A 27,180-nucleotide genomic window follows, 5' to 3' on the forward strand; every position below is an offset into this window, starting at 1 on the left:
AGAGAGAAGATGGATTGATTGGTAGTGGATTTGGGGATGTTCAATGTTGATTTGGTTCAATCTTGAGGAAGAAAATAATGAACAATGCCTTCTTTCAAAGGCTCGTTTTAATATTTTTACAAGTTTTAAGTCGCACATGTCATCATGTGATACAGATAACTGACAAACCGCTAGCGGTGGGAACTAAACTGATAGTTTTCGGGAGTTCAAATACTATAATGACACATTTTGAAGTTTGGGTCTTAAAGTGAAACTAGCCCCAAAATATAGAATACTAATCTAGAATTTACCTGAACTGCTAACCTATAGTTTGTAATTTACTAATACACCCCTTATAGTTTGCAACCTATTTACTTAATTGACCTTTCATTAAGAACTATTTGTTTTGCTATATGAAAATAGTAACATGATCACCTAAACTGAGTGGAAGATGTTCAAGGGTATGAACCTTACTCCAAAAGCACCCCTTACACTTTTTTGTATAGAAAACAAAATTGATAAAATAGAGAAAAATAGAGTGGTTGTTTGTGTTTTACTAGGGGCAAAAAGGCATTTTATTTTTAAATTCTTTTGATTAAATTTATTTGAATGGATGTTAAGGTTAAAACTATCATTCCCATTTTATCTAATGGAAGGTTGATTAAGTAAATTGATTGAAAACTATAGGGGATGTTTTAGTAAAACACATACTACAGGGGGTAGGTTTTAGTAAATTCATGAAACTATAAGGGGTATTTTAGTAAATGACCCAAAAGGGTAAAATATAAAAGTCTCCCCTGAATTTTTTGACAATCATATAAACCTCCCCTATGTTTTGACCTTGACAAAAACCTCCCTTGGTATTTGGAAAAAAATGTACAAATACCTCCCTTTGGGAGGTTTTCCAGTAAAGGAGGCATTAAAGTTACTGAAATGCCCTCTCCTTTTTCTACTTATGGAAACCACTGAAACATCACCGCCAGTTGCACCTGCTTATTCCTCCTCTCTTTTCTCTCCCTCAGCCTTTCTCCCCCTCCTCTTTTCTTCTTTCTTCCTTCTATTTTACCATTAAGGAACGTTGCCTTCACCTTGAGCACCATTATTCTCATTAGATTGCACCGCATGACCCAAATCAAACTTTGAACATCTGAAAAACCAATAATATGATCATGCTTTTCTTTCCCTTCCAGTTTTTGTGATCAAGGGACCTATTTCCATTTAATCAACTGGTCTAAAACTCTAAATGATATCTAATGGGGCCATCAAGTTTTTCACAAATTTATACTAAATCTGGGTTTCCCTTAGAATAAGCTTAACGGCAAAAGTAAAAGAACCTCCAACATTTTACTTCTTTCACATTTATCAATTACATGTTTTTTATTCATTTGGTAAAGGAAATAAAGCAACCAAGCATTGTTTTCTTTTTAATGAAATAGCCGAGCATTCTAAGAAAATCTTTAACTAATCAAAAACAATAATAAAAGATTTCTGAGAACCAATGTTTTCTCCAAGCTTTTCAATCACTGAAAATAATCTTTCCCCTCTCCCTTTTTCTCTATCTTTATCTGACAAGGGTGACTTGTAATTGGAATCGCAAACCAATGTATGACTTCTGACGAAGGAACTAATGCTGTTATGTGCCTTAGGAGAGCTGTCTGTTAGAGGGAGTGGACTCAAACACATATATACCCCACAACAGCATCCCATACTACTGATATGGGATACCTCACATTAGCATCTCATACTACCAATATGGGATAAATGGATCGTAACATTCCACCATGCTCTGTAGTCCCGGTGCCCACGTAGGCTGGCTTTGCACTAGTCCACCTGGCTGAACACTACAATACTGACGTCACCACCTGTGTCACGCGATTGCAATTGGGAGGCATAGTGTAGGCTCTGATACCATTTGTTTTGTGCCTTAGGAGAACTCACTCATAAAAGCTAGCTGTTAAAGGGAGGGAACCCAAACACATATATACCCCACAACAGCATCCCATACTACCGATGTGGGATACCTCACATTAGCACCCCATACTACCAACATGGGACAAATGGACCGTAACAAATGCGATGAAGAATTTTAGGTCTTGGTTGGGTGGTGTGTCCTAATGTTTCTCATATGCTTTGGGTTCATGGTCTCGGTTTTTGGCCCCCATTTTCGACCATTGATTCTTTGTCACTTGCTGGAAAAGCAATGACCAGTGGTAAGGATACCTTGGTTATGGTGGTTGGTCACTGATAATTAGTTTTGGGTAGTTGTTGATGACTGTTGATGCTTAGGGTTTTCTATAAAAACCTAATTCGTTTCTGTTACTAACATCATTGTGAGCTTCGGGAAGCTCATGGCCAACTCAAAGAGATGGAGTTGCCACCCATTTTTTAGAGGAAATGGGCCCTCATTTTTAGGTTGGAAAAGTTCAATTTAAGTCTTTGATAGTGACTCTGCCCTCCATGGAAAAGGCACACAATTGAGAGATTTCGTATCCCAAGGATTGGGAGAGGGAAGGTATTAGGCACCCATCTCTCCAAGCTGCTGTAGTAGCGCAATACGAGAGTTGTTCAAGCTTAGTTTCTTTTGGAGAGCAATAGAAATGGTTGTAGGAATTTATTAAATCTGGAGGAACATGCTTTCAACTTCTCTTAAGACCGATTTGAGGTGACATTATCGGGTCTTAGGTATTGATTTCCCTAAGACCCTCACCTCTCTACCTCTATTCTCAGTCAAGAAGAAATTGCAAACGATGGTTCTCCAACATTTCAGAACCTCAAGCAACTCAAAAAGACTAAAAAAGACTTACCTTAAGAAGAAATTGCCTAACGTTGCAGTCTCGTATTTAGGGTTGTCAATGGCAAAAAATGTAAATTTGATGAACTTTTAAATGCTATTTTGTCTTTTCTTGGTTTTAAATAGGGGTATGTTTGGTATTTTGAGCTTTTTAAGCTTATTAGGCTCAAGTTCATTGGTCCAAGTGTTCTAATGAGTCAAGAATGGGTCTGACATCAGCCATCACCTTTTTGAGGCTTCAGGTTGAGACAAATGATGTGGCCATTTAATCTGGTGTGTTGAAATGGTATCTTTCTAGTTTAACGGTCGAACAGATGAATCTTGCTAGTTAATTATTTCCTAATGATCTTGAGGTGATGGATATGTTGGATTTGATTTTTTTGGAGTTTGAGTTTGAATATTGCATAGATCGGGGCCGTTAAAAAGGAGGCTGGTGTGATGAATAGTGGATCTTTGAAGTTTAGTCATAAAAAATGATGTGTAACTAAGTTGTAGTTTTCCAAGTCTGGTGATAATGTTTGATCAAGGTTCTTATTTGTCTTGTAGATTGCATCAAAGGGGGGTATATTGGGTTTTAGAGAGTGTCAAGTCAACGTGGTTGTGTTTTTAAGTTTTTTGGGTCTAAGAAAGAGGTACAAAGAGGTAAGGTGAAGGGACCAAGCAAAAAATTAGTGCTAACAATCGTCTAAGTGTGAGTAGTGTGGTGGTCTCCTTGAAGGATGAAGGAAGGCTAGAGGCAAGGGTAGGCTAAAGGCTTCTATTGATAGAGTTGTGTATTCGTTATGATCCATTTCCCTTTTTATAGGGAAAGATCCCAAGGTCCCAAAAGAAGGAGCCAAAAGAGTCTGATTCCCATTTAGAAAGGGAATATTCGATTCGATGTCAATAGTTAGGGGACATTGCTAAGAGTTCGCCATGCGTCTTATGAGATCCCTATAAGACGAGGTTTCCTTTCGTTTGAAGATTCTCATAATACACGTATACTACTTTGTTTTGTAGGTCTCCTATACTGACGTGGTGTGGATGATGTTAGTGCTAGTCTTACGTGTCTTTCTTAATCCTACTAGGCTTCTTGTCATGAGTGACATTGGCTAGTTCATTGTATTTTTTGTTCATCATCGATTTGCGATGGCTCTAAGCTCATCGCAAGCTCGCAATGGCTCTAGGCTCATCATAGGTCCATAGCAACCTCGAGTTCATCATCGGTAGTGTGGCTTTGAGCTCATCTCACATTTGTGTAGGCTTTGATCTCATTGCAAGTGTGTTCATGCATTAAGCTCATTACAAGTGTGTGTAAGCTCTGAGCTCATCGCAGATCTATGTCGAGTTGTGAATTTGTCGCGGATGTTTCCGTAGCATTGGTTTAGTACCTTCTATGCTATTATAGTCATGGTGAACAACATGTACCTACACTAAGAATAGATCAGACACTCAACACCCTTCTCCGGTAGGCATTCTACTGGCGTAATAGATTGGTCACTCGATGCCTTCATCATTCTCCTGCGCTAACAGACATCCTATGGCTTCTAAGTTTGAAGCTATATACACCTTGAGTTCTCGACAATTCTTTGGAGAGGACATGGTTGGGACTTTGGCTAGTGTTTGCTTTAGTTAGTCAAAAGCATGTTGATGTTGTGTCGATCATTTGTATTATGTGGATTTCTTGGTCAGCTTAAGTAGAGTTGCTGTGTGTGCTAGACCAGGGATGAACCTTCTAAGGTAAGAGACCTTCCCTAAGAAGGTTTTTAATTGCCGCTTAGTACTTGGGGGTGGCAAGTTTAGGACTACTTTCACTTTGTTCTCATATGAGTGGATCCCAGTATGGCCAACTCGATACCCCAAGAATTTTCTTGACTGTACTCCAAACATGCACTTTAGTGGGTTGAGCCTTAAGTTGAAGGCTCTACATCTGGTGAATACTTTTTCAGCACGTTGGAGTGATCCTCTCTTTTTTTTGCCTTCACTACTATATCATCCACATAGCACTTGATCTCTTTGTGTATCATATCATGGAGGACACTTGTCATCACCCTCTAATATGTGGCTCTAGCATTCTTTAGACCAAAGAGCATCATTTTGTAGTAAAAGTTCCCGATTGGTGTTCTAAATGCTATGTGGGGTGCATCTACATGGTCAATGTATATTTGATTGTATCCATTGTATGCATCCAGGAAGGTGAATAATTGGTTCTTGGCTATTGCATCAATAAGAATATCCATGTTTGGCAATGGGTATTCATCTTTGGGGCAGCCTCTATTTAGGTCCCTAAAGTCGACGCAACACCTAGGGTAGGGGCAGGAAAAGGCTAGTGCACTAGTCCTTTACTGATAGTCATAAGATAATGTGTTAGGATCTGAGTACTAATCTTAGTTGACAATTTTTCTTCTTGACTAGGACGACATTGGCTAATCATTGTGGGTGAGAAATTGGTTTGATGAAACCCACTTTTAGGAGTCGTTCGACTTCCTCTTTGATCTTTAGGGCTATTTTTGAATTGAGGACTCTCTGTAGTTGTTTTACAGGTTTGTACTTAGGATCAATGCAGCATGAGTGCTTGACTAGTGCTAATTCCAATCCAGGCATTTGGTTGTATGACCAGGCGAAAACATCCTGGAATTCTGTCGATATGAGATTGAAGATAATTTAGTTTTGTGGTGTGTCTAGAAGTGTGTCATTAACCACTTCGGAACACCAGTTTTAATATTTGTAAGTTTCTCCATTTCTCATAACAATTACAAACGTAGTAAATGGTGAGAATAGGTCGTATCCACAAGGAAGCAAGGGAAAAATCGTTGTGAACTTTAATCCAGATAAAGGAACACAAAGGGAAGTTGCAGAATCACAAAACTTTAATTAAGTAAATTGGAATTCATTAAAAATAAAATTCAAACACTGCTGAAAGTGAGAAGTGCATAAAAATAAATAAATAACAGAAAAAAATAAATAAAAAAGTATGTAATCAGAGGTAGCAGTATCCGGATCTCTCCTTTGATCCTCGCAATTCTCGAGCTAGGCCTTTTGTCTTACTTGACCAAATTCCAGATTTGTAGAAAAGAAACAAAGCAAAAATTAAGCTGAATAAAAGTAAATTTGCAGGAAGGAAAAAATTAGACTGGAAATTAAAGAATAGATGTTAAATCTAAAACTAAATTAAAATGGTTGGGATCTGGTTCCAAAGGTGGCAATAGTGGCTTTGGCAAACTGCAAGTAGGAACCCCTCCTCTTGCATGGGCGTTCTCCTCTTCCTCTACCAATGAACTTCTCAACATCAAACTTCCATCCTACTTGGGGGCAAAATCCAACCCCTTCTTAGGAGCCCTTGGGTTCATTTTGTAGAGAAGGGTGGATAAAATTAGGATTTGAGAGAAATAGGGGGTGGCAGGTGGGTTTTAGCAAAAGTATGGGGGCCCTAGGGTCTAGAATGAAGGGTTATGATGGTTCTAAGGTGATCCTAAGGCTGAGAAGAAAAAGAGAGGATGCCCAATATTATGTAGGGCTGATATTTGGGCGCCCAGAATTGGATGGTGGAGATTTAGGCGCCTAGGGCTGAAAGGTGGAGATTAAAAGGAGTGGGTGGTGCCCTAGGGTGAATGGTTGAGATAGAGAGTGGAATAGAGGGCTGAGATTTGGTGACTAAAGGCTGAATGGTGAGGATTAGAAGTTAGGTGGTGCCCTAGGGTTAGAAATCTAAAAAGAGAGTGCCCTAGAATGACTGTCAGAGGTTAGAAGGGATGGAAGATGGAGATTTAATAGATAGGGGCGGATAGGGTTTGTTAAGGATGAAAAGAATGAGTTAGAAGGCGCCTTAGGGTTTGCTAGGGAGAGGGGAGTATGCTAATACAGTAGAAGGGGTGCCATTCTAGGTTTAGAAGATAGGAGGCGCCCTCCTATGCTCAGTTTTTCACAAAAACACCCCTTCTCTCTGTTGGACTTCACACCAGCTTCCCAAAAACTGCATTTCAGCATTGAAAATTCCCCAGTTTTCCCCAAGATTTAAACAAAGACCGACATTTTGACTATTCTAAGGCCTAAAATACCCCTGAAATGATGCCCTTAAGGCATCAAACTACAAAGTTATCATTTTGTTCGACATGCATTCTAGTTTTACGATTGGAGAAAAGAAAGTTTTTGTACCTCTTAAGAGATCCAACAATTTCTTTCTTTCTTCAGGCTCTAATTTGGCTGACACATACAATAGTTTTTTTTTTCTACTCCTTCAATGGCCATATTAATTTCTTCTAGTGGTTCTTCCATAGGACCATTTGATTCTTGTATGTGCCTAGTGGGCGTGTGGACTTCATTGTAATTTTCAACTATAACTTTGTTGTGTTCCTATTATTGACATGATTTCAGTATTTTTTCTTATTGCTAATTGTATGTTTAAGTATGTTATATTGTACCTTCTAGGTTACTGAGTTTTATTTTGTCTACTCAGAGTCTACTTGCGATGAGATCATTGCGTTATCCTTGAATAGAGATGTTATGGTGGTGTAGTAGTTCTGATTGAGACAAGATTTAGAATATGTATGATTTTCTTTTCTTTTTGGGAAAACATGTAGATTACAATGATTGTTCGATTCTTGAAAGTTATACCATGCAATAATAATTCAACCTCTGAGATGGCTTTCTTAGTGGTTGGCATGTCGGCGTCTTCGTACTCCTCCACAATTGTGTAGTAGCTCTCCCCATTCTCATCAGTCACTTGTATACACCTGGACGATTTCTTTCTTTCTAGGGTTGTTGGAGGTTCACTTGCTGGGTTTGGCAATTGGACACTTTCAACCTTGGCCACTCTGGTCTCCCCTTCCTTGTCAAGCTCTGTGTAATATATCGTATCCTAGAGGTGGGTCTTTGTTATGTCGAATGGGATGCGAGTGGCTGGGGTTCTCACAATGCAGCCTCTGTGCTTGGCCTTTATCCACTGGTGATAGGTAGATGGGACTAGTGCCAAGCCATGTATCAAAGGTTGCTCCCAACAAGGCGTGATATGCTATTTTTCTAGAAATCACCTGGAACTCTTTGGTTGATGCAGAACGGTCCAATAGCCACCAACAACTCTATCGACCCCTCTGTGATAGATGCGCGTTCCCATTAAAGTTCGTGACTCCCATGGGCAACCCTTTAACGATATCATTCTATATGTTCATGAGTTTCAGAGTGTGGAGGGAGATCAAGGTTACAGAGCTTCCCTAATCAATCAACGAGCGCTGCATCTCATATCCCCTTATTTTGGTTGTGATGTACAGAGGTCGGTTGTGGTGGAGGTTTGTGGCCATGCGATGAGGTTTGAGCGGCCTCTGCTAGTGCCCTGATGGAAAGTCATTGCATCACGGTGATAGCCCCTTGCTTATTGAGGAACTACTGCTGATGTAGCGCGATCCGGTCACTCCTATCTGGCAGGGGCCTCGCTCCTAACTGACAACGGACAACACCTGAGAAGGAGAAGAAAACAAAGGATTCCCAGGTCACTCGCTTGGCGGGAACACTTCGATGCTTAAGTTAGAGTTCGGTAGAGAACTTAGAGAGTAATAATCAGCTAAGAGTGGAGATGCACACTTACTTCTTTCTTGGGGGTCGAGACCCTTATATATTAATACTTTGGCACATCGGGTGCAACCGCCTCTGATTCTCTACTAAAGCCGTTATTTGCCAGGGCTGATTCATCTAGTGCAGGTATCTGTCGTAGAGTACGCTCTTGTCAATCGAGACACGTTTTCAGAGCTGGCGTGTACGATGCCGCTTGGCGAGAGACGTGGGTGCAGTCCTTTGGACTGGCAGGTGCTGCACCGCCAGATGAGAGACGTGGGAGCAGTCTGATGGGCATGGTCTTGTCAGATAAGAAGTTTCATGAAAGCCCCGAGTTGCTTAATAGCGAACTCCCTTATAGTGAGTTCCCTCGTAGCGAGCTCCCTTGTAGCGAGCTCCCTAGTAACGAGCTCCAATAGCGAGCTGCCTTGCAACAAGCCATTTTGTAGTGAGCTGTAGCGAGTTGTTTTGGTGGGGTTCGAGCTCATTATGCTGAGTTGTGGCCAAGCTGTCATGCTGAGCTATCAAGTACTCCGAGTCATATCCACGTGTTACCTAGTTAGGAGGTCGGGTCAAATCACCCTCCATCAATTGCCCCCCACTCCTCATGCTAAGGGTTTTGCTCTAGCGCGGGGAGTTCATGAAGTGACGGGTGGATTTGACCCGTAATTCAAACTAGGTCGACCGATGGCATGAAGTGTACGCGCGGATGTCAGGCGATTTCTGGATTTTGGGGTGCCAAAAAGCACGCCAAACTACCTTCAGTATCGGAAGACATGCAGCCGACCTTACTTCAGTCTTAGAAGACGTGCAGCCGGTTTTGACTGCGAGCCGTCGGATTCGCCTCGATTAGAGTTGTTGGTTTTCGAGCACAGTGGCTATAAATAGGAGGGTCATAGGCCTCATTTTTTATGCCAACTTGCCTTGCTTTCGATTTTGAGGTCACACCTTTGCCTTGTTTGCTCGAGCTCTCTCCTGTTTGCGTTGCTTTTCCGGTTTCAGTTTTTTCTGGTTAGTCCTCTATCTTGTCAACAATGTCTGGGTACCCACACGATGGTGTCTTTCCCCGGGACGGTAACTAGGGTGAGGTCCCCTCAAACTCAGGGGGAGCTTGGGGGTTCCCTGAAGGTTGGTCTATGGAGGCTCAAGAGGCCTCTGGTAATTTGGCTTCTACTTCTCGAGGTCGGTAACCAGATAGTTTCGGCCCTTCCTCCATGACAATGGAGAGGTTTCGGGCCCTAGTCTTTCACTACAACCTCCCCAAGGATCTTATCTACAGCCTTCCGTCCGGCAACTATCCCTGGGAGCACGATCATGACGAAATCGTGATCTTTGAAGAGCAACTCGTGGCTGGTCTCCGACTTCCTCTACACCCTTTGATAGTGGAGATTCTTACACACTTTAATGTCACCATAGACCAGCTTCACTCAAACTCCATCAGGAATGTAGTCGAGACAATTTCTTTGTTTTTTGAGTACTGTCTTCCTCTTTCTCTCGATACCTTTGCCACCATTTTGTCTATCAAGAACACCTCCCCCGGAGCCCCTCTAGACAAGCGCTCTTATTACTTCTCCCCTCGCCCGAGCCCGGGGTGAAGTCCTTTAGGCTCAAAAGGGGAGCGAGGCCCATGAGCTGCTTATCAAGGATCAGGAGGCGTAGATCTCCCAGCTATCTGAGGAGAGTGCCCGTTATAGGGAGGAGTCTTCGCGGGTGGCTGAGGAGAGGGAGTGCCTTCGCCAGGAGATCCAGAGTTTAGAGGCCATGCTCCACGAGCGGACCCGGACCTTTGATGCCATCGTAGAGGAGTAGCGGGCCAAGGTGGTGGAGGATTTCAAGGATTCCCAGCAGTTCCAGGACCTCCAAGTCGACTACGACACGAAGTCCTACCGTTCGGACCCGGACCTTGGCAGCATGACAATGAGGGGCCTGGCACCAGAGACGGCGGACACGGCGGAGGAGGAGGAGCCCGACTCCCTGGAGGAGACCGATGAGGAGGTGGAGGTGTTGGATCCCTGAGGCCGGTCATCCTTTTTTCTTTTTCTAAATGATCTTCCGAAGAGCTTGTTCCCGAGTTGTTGAGCTCGGTTTTCCTTTTTTCCCGGGCCGTTAGGCCTGTGCTTTTTTTTTATAAGAACTAGTAATGAAATGTCCCCTTTTTTTTCTAAGTGTTGTGCACTTTACTCCTTTTCCAAGGTGATTGTTTCACTCGAACTGTTAGAGCTAAGTACCCGAAGCGGGGTTTCCTAACTGTTGTCACCCCAAACTGTCTCCCAGCGCTTAGGGCGATTTCATGATGTACACCTGGGTGATCAGCATAGTAAGCATGTGCCCGACCTATATGCGCCTGGGTTAAGTTGGCCGGTTGTCCCTAACGGGTCTAACTTGTATATCGGGGCAGGCTATGCACCATAGGGTTCCCACTCGAGCTGCCTGTGCCTTCGGTATTAATACTTAGCCTACGCTGATGAGGCGGTTAGTTCTTATTCCGTGCCGAGGTCCTTGTTAGCTCGGCGTTTTGACCGTTAGGCTGGAGGAGCGACTTACAGTCCACTCTCCTTCTGGAGTTCGCCCATGCTGAAGAGGCGACTGGGTCTTAGACTGTCGAGCTCTTCGTTAGCTCGGCGTTTTTAACCCTTAGGCTAGAGGAGTGACTTACAGTCCACTCTCTTTCTGGAGTTTGCCCATGCCGAAGAGGCGACCGGGTCTTAGAGTGTCGAGCTCCTCGTTAGCTCGATGTTTTTTGTTCTTAGGCTGGAGGAGTGACTTACAGTCCACTCTCCTTCTGGAATTCGCCCATGCCGAAGAGGCAACCGGGTCTTAAGAGTGCTGAGCTCCTCGTTAGCTTGGCGTTTTTAGCCCTTAGGTTGGAGGAGCAACTACAGTCCACTCTCCTTCTGGAGTTCGCCCATGTTGAAGAGGCGACTGGGTCTTAGAGTGTCGATCCCTTCATTAGCTCGGAGTTTTTAGCCCTTAGGTTGGAGGAATGACTACAGTCCACTCTCCTTCTGGAGTTCGTCCATGCCAAAGAGGCGACTGGGTCTTAGAGTGCCGAGCTCTTCGTTAGCTCGGGGTTTTTAGCCCAGGCTGGAGGAGCGACTACAGTCCACTCTCCTTCTGGAGTTCGCGCATGCCGAAGAGGCGACTGGTCTTAGAGTGCCGAGCTCTTCGCTAGCCCGGCGTTTTTAGCCCTTAGGCTGGAGGAGCGACTACAGTCCACTCTCCTTAGTTCGGCAATCATAGGTAATATTGCCTTAAGTTGACAATATTCCATGCCCGGGGTACTTGTTTCCCTTCCAGGGTTTCGAGCTCATATGTTCCTTCCCCGAGCACCCACTTTACTCAATAGGGTCCTTCCCAATTCGGCCCGAGCTTACCAACACCGGGCTCAGGCACCATAACTTTACGAAGAACCAGGTCTTCGACGCAGAGGTTCCGCTTCTTGACCATGGTGTTATAGTACCAAGCTACTCTCTGCTGGTAAGCCGCAGTCCTAATGTATGCGAGGTTCCGTACCTCGCCCAGTAGATCGAGGTTGGTGCGTAGCTCATCTTCATTTGTTTTGTCATCATACGCTTCTAGATGTAGCATGGGAACCTCGATCTCGGCTGGGATGACTGCTTTGGTGTCGTAAGTGAGGTTGAAGGGGGTTTCGCCCGTTGCGGTCTTCACTGTGATCCGATAAGCCCATAGTACACTGGGCAGCTCGTCTGCTCAGAGTCTCTTAGCTCGTTCTAGGCGTGCTTTCAGTCCGCGGAGAATGGCTCTGTTCGTGACCTCCGCCTAGACGTTCGCTTGAGGGTGTGCCACCGAGGTGAAGTTTTGTTGTATTCCCATGTCTTTGCACCAATTTTGGAATTTGATGTCCTCAAACTGCTTGCCATTGTCAGAGATAAGTACTTGGGGTAGCCCGAAATGACAAACTATATTATTACAGAAGAAGTTCTGTACATTCTACGCTGTGATCGTCGCAAGAGGCTCAACTTCTACCCACTTAGTGAAATAATCAACTGCCACCACTAAGAACCTCCTCTGCACTATCGCTGGCAAAAATGGTCCGAGTATATCGATCCCCCACTGTGCGAAGGGCCACGGGCTGGTGAGATACTTGAGGTCGGCAGTGGGCTGGTGGTGGATGCTAGCGTGCCTCTAGCACTTGTCACATCTTTTGACGAGCTCGATCGCATCTACCTTCATCGTCGGCCAATAGTATCCCTATCGTAACGCTTTCTAGGCAAGGGCCCTGCCCCCCAAGTGTCTGCCACACAGGCCCTCATGAGTGTCACGGAGTACGAGCTCGGCTTCGGAAGGTCGCAAGCAGTGCAGGTAAGGAAACATGTAGGATCTTCAGTCCAGTCGTTCGTCTATTATGACGTATTTGGCCACCTGATGCTCTACCCTCCTGCCAGCATTACGATCTGCAGGAAGAGTCCCATGTAGCAGGTAGCTCGCGAGTGGATCGATCTAGCTCGGCTCTGTTTGTACAACAGGAATGACCTCCTCTACCCCCCCGAGAATGCTAAGCCGAAGCAAGTTCTCTATATACACGGTTCTCATGGTATTATCACTGGTGCTGGCTAACCGGGACAGGGCGTCGGCCTCAGCATTCTCTGATCTTGGGATCTGCTTGATGAAGTGAGACCGGAAGTTGAGCAGAGCCTCTCTTACTTTGGCCAAGTAGGCGATCATGGTTGACTCGTGAGCTTCGTATTCTCCTGTAACTTGGTTGACCACGAGCTTTGAGTCGTTGTAGCTGACGATGTGCTTGGCTTTCACTTCGTTTGTTAGAGCTAGCCTGGCTATCAATGCCTCATATTCCACTTCATTGTTGGATGTCGCGAACTTGAAGCGTAGTGCATACTCTAGTTTCACACCGCTTGGCCCATAGAGAACGATCCCAGCTCCGCTGCCCTGCTGGTTTGATGAGCCATCTACGTGAAGGATCCAAGGTTCCTCATCCTAGTTCGGGTTCGACTTCACTAGGAGAGAAGCCGCGCTGGTTGCTACCTCACGATGCTCGAGCTCAACCGGCTTGGGAACCTCGGGCTTGTCCGATCTAGGGACCTCGGTTTCGACTAGCTTGGAGACTTCAGAGCTGAAAGTGCATTCTGCAACAAAGTCGGCTAAGGCTTGGGCCTTGATAGCAGTTCGTGGTTTGTACTGGAGGTCATACTCGCTGAGTTCGATGGCCCACTTCGTCAATCTACCAAAGACCTCGGGCTTGAGCAAGACTTGCCTCAGAGGCTTGTTGGTGAGGATGATGACAGTATGAGCTTGGAAGTACAAACGGAGCTTTCGAGCTGCAATGACTAGTGCGTACGCTAGCTTTTCGATCTCGGGATACTTTGTCTCTGCTCCCTACAACACTTTGCTAACATAGTAGATAGGTCGTTGGACCCGATCTACTTCTCTTATCAGTACCGAGCTAACCACCTCGTCACTCATAGAGAGGTACAACTCCAAAACATCACCCTCCTCGGGTCAGGTTAAAACTGGGATACTGGCGAGATATTTTTTGAGTTCGTCGAATGCGAGCTGACAATCTTCGGTCCATTCAAAGCCTTTGCTTTTAATCGCCTTAAAGAAAGGCAAGCAGCGATCTACCGACTTGGACATGAAGCGGCTCAGAGCGGCTATATGGCCATTCAATCTCTGAACCTCCAATTTTCGGGGTGGTCTCATATCTAGGATAGCCTTAATTTTATCCGGGTTGGCTTCAATGTCGTGCTGGTTGACGATGTACCCTAGGAATTTACCCGAGGTAACACCGAAGGCACACTTGTTCGAGTTTAGCTTCATATTAAACTTACGTAAAATTTCAAAAACAGAATGCAAATCTTTTATTAAATCATTTGAAAACTGAGTTTTGATGACCGTGTCGTCTACATAACATTCTATTTTCTTTTCGATTAACGGCTCAAACAACTTATTTACAAGTCTTTGAAAGGTAGTGCTGACATTTTTCAGTCCAAAGGGCATGACCTTGTAACAGTACAAGCCTAGCTCAGTTATAAAAGCTATTTTTTCTTCGTTGGCAGGGTCCATTCTTATTTGGTTATAACACGAGTAGGCGTCCAAGAAACTTAGCAACTCATGCCCTGAGGTCGCATCCACCAGGCGGTCAATCTTGGGGAGTGGGAAGCAATCCTTCGAACAATCTCGGTTCAGGTCAGTATAATCGACGCACATGCGCCATTTACCGTTGGCCTTCTTTACCAGGACTGGGTTGGCTACCCAGCTTGGGTAATGGACCTCTCTGATAAAGTCGGCTACGAGGAGCTTCTCGACCTCCTCGTCAACTGCTCTCCAACACTCCGGGGATAGGTTGCGTTTCCTTTGTCTAATGGTCCTAACTACAGGGTCACTATTTAGCTTGTGAGTTATGATGCTAGGGTCTATTACGGGCATCTCTGCCACGGACCATGCAAAAACGTCTAAATTTTCAAGTAAAAACTTACCAATTGAGATCGCAGAGGCTCCTTGACTGAAGCACCGATTTGGAGTGCCCGAGCTGGGTCCTCTATCGAAGTTGGGATGGAGACAGTCTCTTCCGTGGGTGCAGCTCACTCCTCGCATTGCTCCGTAGGTCGCTCTAGCTCGAGGTCATCTACCACATTGGTTTTCCCTTTGAGGGTGGTGACGTAGCACTTGCGTGACTCAAGCTGATCGCCTCGCGCTACCCCAACTCTGAAGTCCGTGGGGAACTTCATTGCAAGATAATAGGTGAAGACCACTGCTCGTAGAGCGTGGGTGATGGGCCGACCTATTATGGCGTTGTATGGGGAGGGAGTTGCGACCACCAAAAAGTCGTGATTGAGCCTTACTATGCTAGGCCAAGTGCTGACCTACACAGGTACTGTGATTCTCCCCAGGGGCCTGACTTCCTCTTCGTTGAAGCCTACCAAGGGAGTACTTGCAGGTTGAAGATCTCTCTCCTGGAGCTCGAGCTTGTCGAACGTTGCTTTGAAAAGAATGTCTGTCGAGCTGCCGGAGTCGACGAGGCACGCTTGACTTCGAAGTCGTTGATTCTTATCTTCAAGACAAGCGCGTCATCATGGGGGTAGTGGACCCCGCGTATGTCATCCTCAGTGAAGAAGATTGGGTCTTCTGTCCTTGGCCGCTTTGGGGGGTTCTGCTCTTCCCTTTCGACCTCGCGAGCTGATATTCGAGCTGCAGCCCGCGACGATCGAGCCTCCCACGATCACATGAATAGTCCCCCAAACTAGTCTCTCTTCAGGGGGTTGCCTTTACGGCTGCTCGGTTTGCCTGTTACTGGACTTAGGAGCATCTTTACCTTGCTCCCCCTGCCGACTTGCTTTATTATTATTATTTTGTACAAAATTTCTTAAGTATCCGCGACGGATGAGCTCTTCTATCTCATCATGGAGGTTCTTACAGTTTTTGGTACTATGACCATGATCTTTATGAAAGCTACAATACAAATTCTTATTCCTTGTATTGGGGTCCCCTTTCAACCGGGGTGGCTACTTCACATACAGGGCGTCTTTGATCGCCAAAAGGATCTCGGCCCGCTTCGCGTTCAGGGGTGTGTAGTCTGTCCTCTCTGCTGGCGGAGCTCGGAAAGGCTGACTTGGCTTTGCCCCTCGAGCTGGGTCTTTCTTCTTCTTGCTGTCCCCTTGGATCGAGGACTCACCTTCCCTTTTCCTTTTCTCGGGCACACTTTCATTTTTCTGGTTGATCTCCTCCTTCGTCCCTATGAACTGGTCCGCGAGCTTGAGGAACTCTGTTACAATCTTCAGTTGGTTGACAACCACATGCCACTTGAACTCTTTGTGAGTGATGCCTCTCTTGGCTACTATGAGCCGCATTGCGGGGTCCAGGTCGGGTATCTGTAAACAAGCGTCATTAATCGCTTGATGTAGTTCCGAATGGACTCCCCTTCTCTCTGGACTATGCCAAGGAGGCTTTCTTGGGTTCTTGGGCAACGCTTGCTAGTGACAAAATGGGAGGTGAAGACCTGCACGAACTGCGCCCAACTTCTTATTGACCCGGGCGCAAGGTTCTTGTACCACATGCGGGCCACTCCTTTGAAGGTGGTGGAGAAGGCCATGCACATGCAGGACTCACTGGCCCTAGCCAAGTGCATTTACGACTGGAAGGTGCCAACGTTGTCATTTGGATCAAACAATCCGTCATATTTGTCCAAGGGGGGAAGCTTGAAGTCCTTAGGCATAGGGACAGCAAGGAGTTTTGGAGATAGGGGGGACAGAACTGAGAGGAGAGGAGTGGCTTTCACTTCATCCGAGCTCACCTCTTCTTTACCCTTGAGCTCGGGCAGGTTGTAAGTGGCAGTTTGGCGAGCTCGGCGGCGTCTCCGCTACTTCTTCGTGGGCTCGGCATTGGTACTACTTGCTTCTGTGTTGTCGAGCTTGATGGGCCCAGGGTGGGGCTCGGATTGCTGCTGAAGGCTATGAGCTGAAGGGCCTTGTCTATAATTCGCGGCCAGGACCTCAAACTGGTTCTCGACGAGCGGAAGCTCGAACTGTGTGGGCCGAGGCGACGTGGGTCTGATTGGATGAGAAGCCCCCGACCTAACTACAGGTTGCGAGGTGGGGGGAGTAACTTGCCTTTCCCTCTTGTCGTGGGATGAGACCTAGCTTCTGAGAGGGTTCTGAGTCTGGGAGGTCTCTCGGCGGGGGGGACACGCTCGCTGCGATGGCAGGGCTGGGCTTGCTATGTAGTAGGATGTCGAGGTGGAACTTGTTGCTAGTACTGGGGCACCGGTGGAAACTACTGTTGATAGACGTGGTGAAGCATTTGCTGTTGATATAGCTAAAACTGGTGGACCAGTTGCATTTGAGCTTGCATGGCTTGCACGCAGTGCACTAAGTTTTCCAGCTCATTCTGTCCAGCCACTGGGAGAACTGATGGTTCTGTAAAGGTTGCCTCTACCGGTGAAGGAAGTGGAGCGTTTACTGGCACCATGACCTGAGGCGTGCTCAAGGTAGGAACTTTGTCCGTGGAAAGGGGTACAATGAACTGGCCAATGCAGACAATAGGGAGCTGAGGTCGTTCCCCGGAGGTGTTTTGGTCGGCACTTCGTTCGACGTTACTGGAGGATGCCATTGAAGTCTTAATGAAAGTTGCGGTGTTTGGTTGAGGAAGGATTTTTTTTGAAGCATTTCCCACAGACGGCGCCAAATGATGTAGCACGATCCGGTCATTCCTATCTGGCAGGGGCCTCTCTCTTAGCTGGCAACGGACAACACCTGAGAAGGAGAAGAAAATGAAGGATTCTCGGGTCACTCACCCAGTGGGAACACTCCGATGCTTAAGTTAGAGCTCGGTAGAGAACTTAGAGAGTAATAATCAGCTAAGAGTGGAGATGCACACTTACTTCTTTCTTGGGGGTTGAGACCCTTATATATTAATACTTTGGCACATCATGTGTAACCGCCTCTGATTCTCTGCTACAACCGTTATTTTCCAGGGCTGATTCGTCTGGCACAGGTATCCATTACAGAGTACGGTCCTGTCAATTGAGGCACGTTTCTCAGAGCTGGAGTGTACAATGCCGCCTGGCAAGAGACGTGGGTGTAGTCCTCTGGACTGGCAAGTGCTGCACTGCCAGACGAGAGACGTGGGAGCAGTCTGACAGGCACGGTCTTGTCGGATAAGAAGTTTCCTGAAAGCCCCAGGTTGCTTAATAGCGAACTCCCTTATAGCGAACTCCCTTGTAGCGATCTCCCTTGTAGTGAGCTTCATTGTAGCGAGCTTCAATAGCGAGTTGCCTTGCAACAAGCTGTTTTGTAGTGAGCTGTAGCAAGTTGTTTTGCTGGGGTTCAAGCTCATTATGCCGAGTTGTGGCCAAGCTATCATGCTGAGCTATCATTTACTATGAGTCATATCCACATGTCGCCTAGTCAGGAGGTTGGGTCAAATCACCCTCCATCAGCTGTAAATCTGGGTTTTGCTCGATTCGTTGGATCAGCATATCTGGATGGTCACCCCTTGACATTCCTACCACATTGATACTACCCCCTTGGGGATGCGTAGGGAGGGGGTTGGTTTCTACTTGAGTCGGCTTCCCCTTGACAAAGTCATATAATTTCACTTTCTACACAAAGAGCTACCGGAGTGTGAAACAACCCATTAAGTCATGATTTGGTGATTGGTGATAGTTGCACCGCCTCCCCCCATGCCTTTCTTTCTCAAGGTTGACTCCAGGTGGTGGTGGTGGCAAGCTGATTACACAATCTTGCACCAGCCTATTCATGATAATAATAACTTCGCTTTTGTTACAAGCAAAAGGGGAGGGGCTGGTGGTAGTGGACCATTTTGTCGATTTTGGTTGCCGCTGCGATAATAAGGCCCCTAGTTAAGCCCTCTGGTGTTTCAAGGTCTTCGGTCGATGGTGTATGCTTCGTTTCTTGCATACTGCGATGTTGTTGAGACTGGCTGAGGTGTGGTGTTCGTGATAGTGCACGTTGTCCTTTCTATGCACTTCCATATTGGTTGAAGGTTTCAACTTCAATGTTTTCGATGCCTATTTTAAAGGCTGAGTGCATTCCTTGCACGCACTATTCAATGAAGCTCTTCTCTATTGCGTGCTCGTCGAAGACCGAATGAGTTTATTTTTGAAACCGCATGACATAAGCTAGAAGGTCCTCTCTGACACGATGCTCTGTATTGCACAGGTCTACCATCGCCAACCTCCACTCAAGGGTGAACCATTTGGAAAGGAACTTCTTCACCAATTTTTCCCACGTCAATACTCCCTGCAGTCAGACTAACGAACCATGTGTATGCTGGTCCAGTCAAAGACTTGGAGATTCTCGAACATTCAGATCTCCGTCCAGGGCGGACGAGCTTAATGCATCCTCGAGAGGATGAAGGAAGGCTGGAGGCAAGGGTAGGCTAAAGGCTTCTATTGATAGAGTCGTGTGCTCGTTTTGATCCATGCCGCTTTTTATAGGGAAAGATCCTGAGGTCCCAAAAGGAAGGAGCCAAAAGAGTTTGATTCCCATTTGGAAAGGGAATCTTTGATTCGGTGTTAGTTGTTTGGGAGACATTGCTAGGGGTTCGCTACGTGTCTTATGAGATCCCTTTAGGACGAGGTTTTCTTTCATCTAAGGATTCTCATATACACATATGCTACTTCCTTTTGCAAGTCTCCTATAGTGATGTGGCGTGGATGATGTCAATGCTAGTCTTATGTATCTTTCTTAATCTTAGTAGGCATCTTGTCATGAGTGACATTGTCTAGTTTGTTGTATCTTTTGTTCATCGCCGATTTTCGATGGCTTTGAGCTCATTGCAAGCTCGCAATGGCTCTGGGCTCATCGTAGGTCCGTGGCGACCTCGAGTTCGTCATTGATAGTGCGGCTTTGAGCTCATCACACATCTGTATAAGCTTTGAATTCATCGCAAGTGTGTTCATGCTTTGAACTCATTGCAAGTGTGTGTAGGCTCCAAGCTCATCGCAAATCTATACCAAATTATGAATTCTTTGTAGATGTTTCCGGTGCTGACCTTCTGTGCTATTACAGTCGTGGTGAACATATACCTACACTAAGAATAGGCACTACTAGAACACTCCGACAAAGTGTTCTTTGAATGAATCGGCCAAAGGGTAAATCTGGTATTCTGAAAAATAAATGTATTGTTTTAGCGTATTCTATTTGAAAAGGTAAGAAATGGGTGGTAATTGTATATTTTTCCAAAACTACAAGGAGATGTTTTTTACAAGAAAGTTTATATGATTGTCAGAAAATTGAGGGGAGATTTGTATATTTTACCAAAAAAAAACTACTATCCAAGTATCCGCCCACCATTCAAATAGTCTCAGTTTCGCTCTCAAAGGTTCAAATTTCAAAAGACCCGGCCTGCGTAACGCTATCTTTGTCCTCCCAACAACCAATTAACTCAAAAGTCATACCAATCAATCCATTTCAGGGTTTCAACTTTCCAATGGTGACACTACTCCGTAGTCCGTGCTTCACGCCGCAAAATCTCTCCGTGCACACTAAAGCCAACAGGGTTTAGTCATACGGTATCTAGATGCCTTCAATACCGTCTATCATCACATGGGGCCCAGTGTTTATAACTGGAAAAACGGATGGACATCATGGACCCACAACATATTCCAGATCCACAGTGTACAAGGAACCCGTATGAAGACACGGGTTTGACCAACCCTATAATCTTAGCCACGAAGGAATTCTATTTCTTCCCTCATCGTGACTCTCCCTTTATCACCTCCCTTTTCAAAAAGAACCTCTCTAAGAAAACGATAAGACATCCTTAGCGGCGAAGCCTTCGTAGATATCGATTGGTCGATCGATACTCCTCATGTCTTCTTTCGCCTGTATAATATATAGAGAGAGTCAGAGAGATGAGCTCGCATCAGTCTCGGCTCTCGACGCAAAGGCGATCTCGAGCGAGCGTGAAGTACTTACCGTAAACAGGAGGAAGCATGTCACCAAGTTTCCACCTCCTTCCCGAAGAATGTGTCTCCAACATCATGTCTCTGACGTCTGCGCTTGAAGCTTGTAGGTCGTCCGCGGCGTCGCCGGTTTTCCGGTCAGCGGCGGATTCCGATTACGTGTGGGAGAGGTTCCTGCCGTCGGACTATAAGGAAATCATCTCCCGAGCCGTGGATCCCTTGGGTTTGGATTTTGCCTCCAAGAAGGAGCTTTATTTCCGCCTCTGCAACGATCCCATTTTGGTCGACGATGGTTATATGGTAATTTTCTCTTCATTGGTGTCTGCTCCATTTCTCTGGTTCTGTACTGCATCATCGTTTGGATATCGAATTGCTCTAAACACCATTGTTTTTTTGTTGCTTTCTCAAATGCTGCTGGGGTCCCATTAGTATATATATAGGTTTTTCTTTCTTTAGTTAATTGCTCTAGTCTGATTGTTGTTTTAGTATTATAATCTATGTAACAACATTTTATGAGTTAAGACCAAATTAAATTACATGTATTAGGCCTATAAAGAAGTAATTTGGATAGAGTAGTTAGAATTTTAAAAGGGATAGAAAAACTAGAAAAGGAGAAAATAGTAGAAGCTTTTGTGTTTCAGAGTTTGAGGATAGTTGATAAGTGGGGTGGAAGTGGATATATAACAAGTGGGACTAAAGCCGTAAAGTTGAGAACCCAATACAGCAAGGATTGCATACTGTAGGGTCTGGAACCTTTGAGGCAAAGTCTCTCTCTCTCTCTCTACTCTCCAAAAGGAAAAAGAAATATTCTATGAGGTCCACGTTTGATGCATCCATTTTTTAACTCTTCTACGTCATGCGCTTAATGTTGGCATCTCTGTTCTGATGTTGGTATTGACGTTTTAACAGAGCTTTGCACTGGATAAATGGACCGGCAAGAAATGTTATATGATAGGGGCGAGAAAGCTTTCTATTGCATGGGGAGATGATCCCCACTACTGGAGGTGGATATCTCTCTCTGAATCAAGGTCTCTCTCTCTCTCTCTCTCTCCCACTGAAACACACAGACATAAGCTAACATGCATCTGACACATACAGGTTCCCTAAGGTGGCAGAGCTCGTGCATGCATGTTGGCTCAAAATCCGTGGAAAGATCCAGACACGGATGCTGTCCCCAGAAACAACTTATGTAGCTAAATTTGTGTACAAGTTTGCGGAGGAGGTTTTCGGTTTTGACTACCAACCAATAGACGTCTCAGTGGAATTAGTGGGAGGAGGAGGAGGAGGAGGAGAGGGTGGTGGCGCCGGTAAGGTGCAGACTGCGTACTTGAATCCAAGTGACCAGCAGAATGCGCAGTTGGGGATGCTGAACAATGAGGGGTTATTCCGGCGGACGCTGAGGTTAAGCACCTCAATTAGTTCGCCGACGCCTGTAAGGTTGCCGCAGGAGATGTTGGAGGGTCAGCACCCTCAAGAGCGAGGCGACGGGTGGCTGGAGGTGGAGATGGGAGAGTTTTACACCGGCCGGGGAGAGGATGGGGAGGTGAAGCTGAGTGTCATGGAGGTGAAATCCGGCCATTGGAAGTATGGCCTCATCATTCAAGGCATAGAGCTCAAGCCTAAGGAGAAGGAGACCAAAGCGATCAAGTATGTGTAAAATGTTTGAAACATTTTCTCACTGTAAATTATACAGAGCTAACGTGTAACAGGAATACGTGCATGTATTCTTCTATCTGCACAAGCAAAACTAACTAAACAGATTATTCTTTTGCAATTGAACTAGTTTTAATTTTTTTTTTTTTTTTAAATTGGATTTCAGCTTCAAAAGGGAGCAAAGAATGAAAGAACAATGTCTGAGCTTATGGAATTCCTGTAAATAATTTTTTAATTTCTCGGTGTTTCAGTCGATCTTTGTACTTAGAGTCCTTTGAAGACCCCAAAGTCAATCCGCTAAAACTGTGTTTGATGTCCAATGCAAAAAATATTCTACGTACTTGTACTTTTGTACCTTTTTTCTGCGGAGAAAAGAACATTCAAGCACAGACTGCGAAGTGCTCTTGAATCCAGAACCGGATAAACATTTTGCACCTGATTCAATTTTGTATCCGTTTGTCTTTTATCAGGGTAAAATACCAAAACCGCCCTTGAACTTTTAGCAAAAACCTCCCCTAGATTTTTAAAAAATTAGACAAAAAACCTCCATTCCGTCAATGACCAAGATGAATAACGTTAAATCGTTTAATCATTTTTTCTAAACCTATTTTACCCCTATCAGCATGTTATCCCCCTTTCCTCTCCTATCCATCTCTTTCTTGTCGATCTCTTTCTTCTTCAATTGGCCATACCTTCAAAACTATGTAGTCCTCCACTTTCAACATCCAAGGTTCATGTCTGAACTCGACATCCAAATCCCTACAACCTTCCATCCCTTTATAGAGGCAAATGCTGAGGATTCAGGGGCAAGAGTATGTGCATGTGCATATACAACAGAGAAATGGTTGGAAAATCCTAACAGTGCAAGGTTTGAGGAAGGAATTTAGTTACTTCAAAATACTCAAGGATCTAAATAAGGAATTTTGCTGCTATGATACTATTGTCTAGGACCCAAAGCTAGGCCAAGTTATTCAACTTCAAGGTGATTAGTAGAAGAATGTGTTGACATTCCTTGTTCAGGCCAGAATTGTGAAGAAGGAACATATTAAGATTCATGGTTTTTGAGCAACAACAGACCAGTCCCTGCATTACCATACTTTATGCATGTCAGTAGGGAACTCCATTGTCCGAAGAGGAGGGATGCAACATTGATTTCACCAATCCAAACCCATTATTTATCTCTCTTTTCTTCTTCTCCCTCATCACTGTCCCTACATAGCATCAAACCGCCCCCACATAGCCTGAACCTCCATTGCGAATACAACACCACCATCGGAACCACGGTGGTTGCCATTCCCAACCAAGCATCGTCTAAAGAAGAAGACAGGCCTCAAGTTTGCACTTAGATCGATGGTGATGACCGTTGGTTAGATTCAAATGCCAAACGGAGAGAGAGAAAGAGAGGTCATGTTATGTTATGAGTTATGATCATTCTTCAATCTTCATTGCAGTTTGTAGGACAACTGATGGTTAACTTGCAACCTCTGCTTTTCCAGTGTAGTAGTGTACAGTCCCTCAAATCTCAATGAAAGATTCATCAGATTCCATGTTCTATTAAGTTGGAATATGACTGGATTAATTTCATGTTCTCGGGGTTCATAGAGAGAGCTGGATTAATTTCATGCATTGGAATACACCACCGAACTGCCCCCATAGAGAGGTGGTTCCGATGGCAGTTCAATGTGTTATGTAGGGACGGTGAGGAGGGAGGAGAAGAAAAGGGAGCTGAATAATGGGTTTGGATTGGTGAAATCAATGTTGTCTTTCTATTCTTCAAACGGTGTAATTCAGGGGTAAAGAGATCGACGGGAGAGGAAAGATTATAACATGTCAGCAAGGGTATTATTTCAGGGCCTGGATGTAGTAGGCACGCTAGGTAAGCACAATGAGTGAGCACCTAATAGCTGTGTGACACATGTCCCAGCTAATGTGCTTTTCATCTAAACGTTTTTCTTCTATTATAATTAATAAGTAAAATACGAAAAAGGGGAAATCGTAGAGGAGAAGAGACGTACCTAAATCAAAATTTTGGCCTGAGAACGGTGTTGCAAGAGACTTTTTATCCGATCCGATCTGGGATTGCTAGCACTCGACTGGTGATGATTTTCTAGGATTTCGGTTGGGATAGCCACCGGTTCAAACAACAGAATTCACAACACAGGAGCTCTATTGATGATTAGAATGACAGAGCAACGACAGTGGGGTGATAAGAAGGAAAGTTAGGGAAGTAAACGGGACCGAAAGAGGTTAGGTTTTTGTTCAAATCGAATGGGGAATTTGAGAAGGATTGCAGCACCGTAAGTCATCTATTCTTATCGATGGGGAACAACGAACATGGAGAACTACGACTATGGATTGTGGGAGGAGGAAAATGAAAGAAAAAAATAGAAAAGATAAGAGAAGAAAAGAATGAGGGAAAGAGATGGAGAGGATGAGAGAAGAGGGATCACTGGGGAGAAGCTCAAGGTGGCCATCGCTGTTTCGCCTTCAGAGGGAGAAGACAATAAACAGTAGAAGAAAAATAATAAAATAATAGATAATTCTTGTCTAACGGAAGAAAAACGTTTAGATGAAAAGCACATTAGCTGGGACAAGTGTCACACAGCTATTAGGTGGTCACTCCTTGTGCTTACCTAACATGCCTACTACATCCAGACCCATTATTTTAGTAAAAATAGATGCAATTAATATGCAAAAGGGTAAAATAGGTATTTGAAAAAAATGATTTTTCGGTTTAGTGTTTTCCGTCTTGGACATTGATGGAAGCTATGGAGTTTTTTTTTTGTTTCTTTAAAAATCTAGGGGAGGTTTTTTACTAAAGTAAAACTATAGGGGAGATTTTTATGATTGTCAGAAACTCCAGGAGAGATTTTTGTATTTTACCTCTTTTATAATATGATTTGTATTTCTACATGATGCAAAATTTGTATTTTATCTCAATTGTAGTGCCTGGTGTGTAGTGCAAATTTTATATCGCAAAAACTGATGCAAAATTTGCATCACCTCTGAGTTCCCTCCTACATCAATTTTCTCTAGTATAAAGTTGGAAGATGGAACCACATCATTTTACATTTTTACTTCCTATTTTAACTCTTACAAACAAGTCAAGTAAAACCAAATATGAAGCAAAAGCAAAACCAGAGAGTTTGCATTCAACTTATTTACACTCCCATGCATTTACACCAATACTGCAAACAAATCGAGCCCCAGAAACTGTTTTGTAAATACGTATATAGGGATTTTATCACACCATGATTAACAAAAAAAAAAAAAAAGAACAGAGTGGCGTTTCTCATGCTAGCAGTTATTATTAGGATATGCATTTTCATTTTCTTTAATGTACCTCTACTAATAAAAAATAAAGGCAAATCAAACCTACATTTGGATCCATAAGAAATATGATGGTATAAAAATTGTAAAAGAAAACTAATTTATATAGAAATTTATTTTTCTCAAATAACTTCATAATATTTGGTTGAAATTCGATACAAGCTCAAAAAATGAGATCATGGACTAAACTACTAGATTTCAGGGTAATGTGGAGAGATTATGAAATCAAGGGTTTTTAGGATGTAATTAGTTTTTTGTAAAGAGACAATTATAGCCGATAGGATTTTAGAAACTAAACAAATTAAAGAACCCAAAATCTCATCCAAGAGTCAGAATAAAATGATTTACTTCAAAATATTTTGTTCTAAGTATCCACCACCACATTCAAATCATTCATAGTATATATAAGTACAATTAAACTTTAAAATTGATAATTCTTAGGCTTCAAAGAAATTGATAATTATATTCTTTCCCCACTAAGTTGCATTCACTAATATTGGCTGTATGTTAAATCTAAATCTCAACCAATCACATTAAAATTTACTAATTAAATTTTCATTGGTTCACATTTATTCACAATGTATACTTCATGGTTTAAAAATATGTATTTATCATCACATTCAACCAATCACGTTATTGCATTATAGATTTTGTTACATATTTTTATATCAATTTAAATGCACAACACCCAAAACAAATACAACATTCGCATTATAGGTTATGACTTTCTTATTATAGCCACTCAATTAGATGTGATCCCCCACTGTTTTTTTCCCACTTATTTTGATGCAAAAGTCTAAGTACAGCCTTAAAGATTTCTGTTCTTTCCTGCGTCTTTGTATTCAATAAACTAGTATATAGAGTTATGTGTTATCACCACCTTTAATCCAACACAGTATATGTTGCCTAATTTTACTCACAGCTCAGTGGAGCTTCAAAAAACTGGAACATGTGGACAAAGCAAAAGGCACTGGACAGTGATTTAGGGGCTCTTTCACCTTGAGAATGAGCCTTTTAGGCACAATATTAGAATCAATTTCAAAGCTGTCAGACAAAATACTTGGGCACTTTTCCACAATATCTTTCTTTCTATCTATGACTTGCCAAAGTTTGGTTGGTACAGAAGATGAGCTTGTAAATTAAAATATGTTTCTGGGTCTCACACACATTTTCTAATTTGGCTTCTTTACCACTTAACCTTTTATGGACTCACACGACACGAGAGTTAGAAACAATGATTCGCCCTTAGCCACTAAGGCTGTGTTTGGTTTGAAGGAAAAAATAGGAAAAGGAAAGGAAAGATAAGGAAACATTTAGAAACCTTGTATGGGTTTCCTTACCTTTCTTTTCCTTTCCCCATATTTTCCTTCAACCCAAACATAGCCTAAGGAATAATAAGGACTCTTCTTTATCTATCTTTTGCTCTCTTTTTCATAAAAAGAGATCCTCAGAATAAAGGAGAAAAAAAAACGAGAAATTCCTTAGGAGAGAAGAAATT

General features: G+C 43.8%; 1 protein-coding gene and 1 pseudogene across 2 annotated transcripts; both read left to right on the forward strand.

Annotated features, from left to right (window-relative positions):
• The first annotated feature begins 20,560 nt into the window (after nt 1–20,560).
• Nucleotides 20,561–22,761, forward strand: LOC104585823 (putative F-box protein PP2-B12). Of its 2 annotated transcripts, XM_019200575.2 has the most exons (4): nt 20,564–20,999; nt 21,609–21,727; nt 21,798–22,346; nt 22,519–22,761. In XM_019200575.2, exons 1-4 carry the CDS (start codon nt 20,730–20,732, stop codon nt 22,577–22,579), a joined length of 999 nt encoding a protein of 332 aa, XP_019056120.2. In that variant the 5' UTR covers nt 20,564–20,729; the 3' UTR covers nt 22,580–22,761. The 2 variants fall into 2 exon arrangements, with proteins under 2 accessions (XP_088742830.1, XP_019056120.2); XM_088886704.1 differs by having other exon boundaries at nt 20,561–20,999; nt 21,609–21,703; nt 21,798–22,622.
• A 95-nt stretch (nt 22,762–22,856) lies between these two features.
• On the forward strand, nt 22,857–23,906 carry LOC148803314 (protein translation factor SUI1 homolog pseudogene; annotated as a pseudogene).
• The last annotated feature ends 3,274 nt before the right edge of the window (nt 23,907–27,180 follow it).

This window comes from Nelumbo nucifera, chromosome 1 (genome assembly GCF_055504915.1).
Source record: "Nelumbo nucifera cultivar China Antique chromosome 1, China Antique-T2T, whole genome shotgun sequence".
Lineage (NCBI taxonomy): Eukaryota > Viridiplantae > Streptophyta > Magnoliopsida > Proteales > Nelumbonaceae > Nelumbo > Nelumbo nucifera.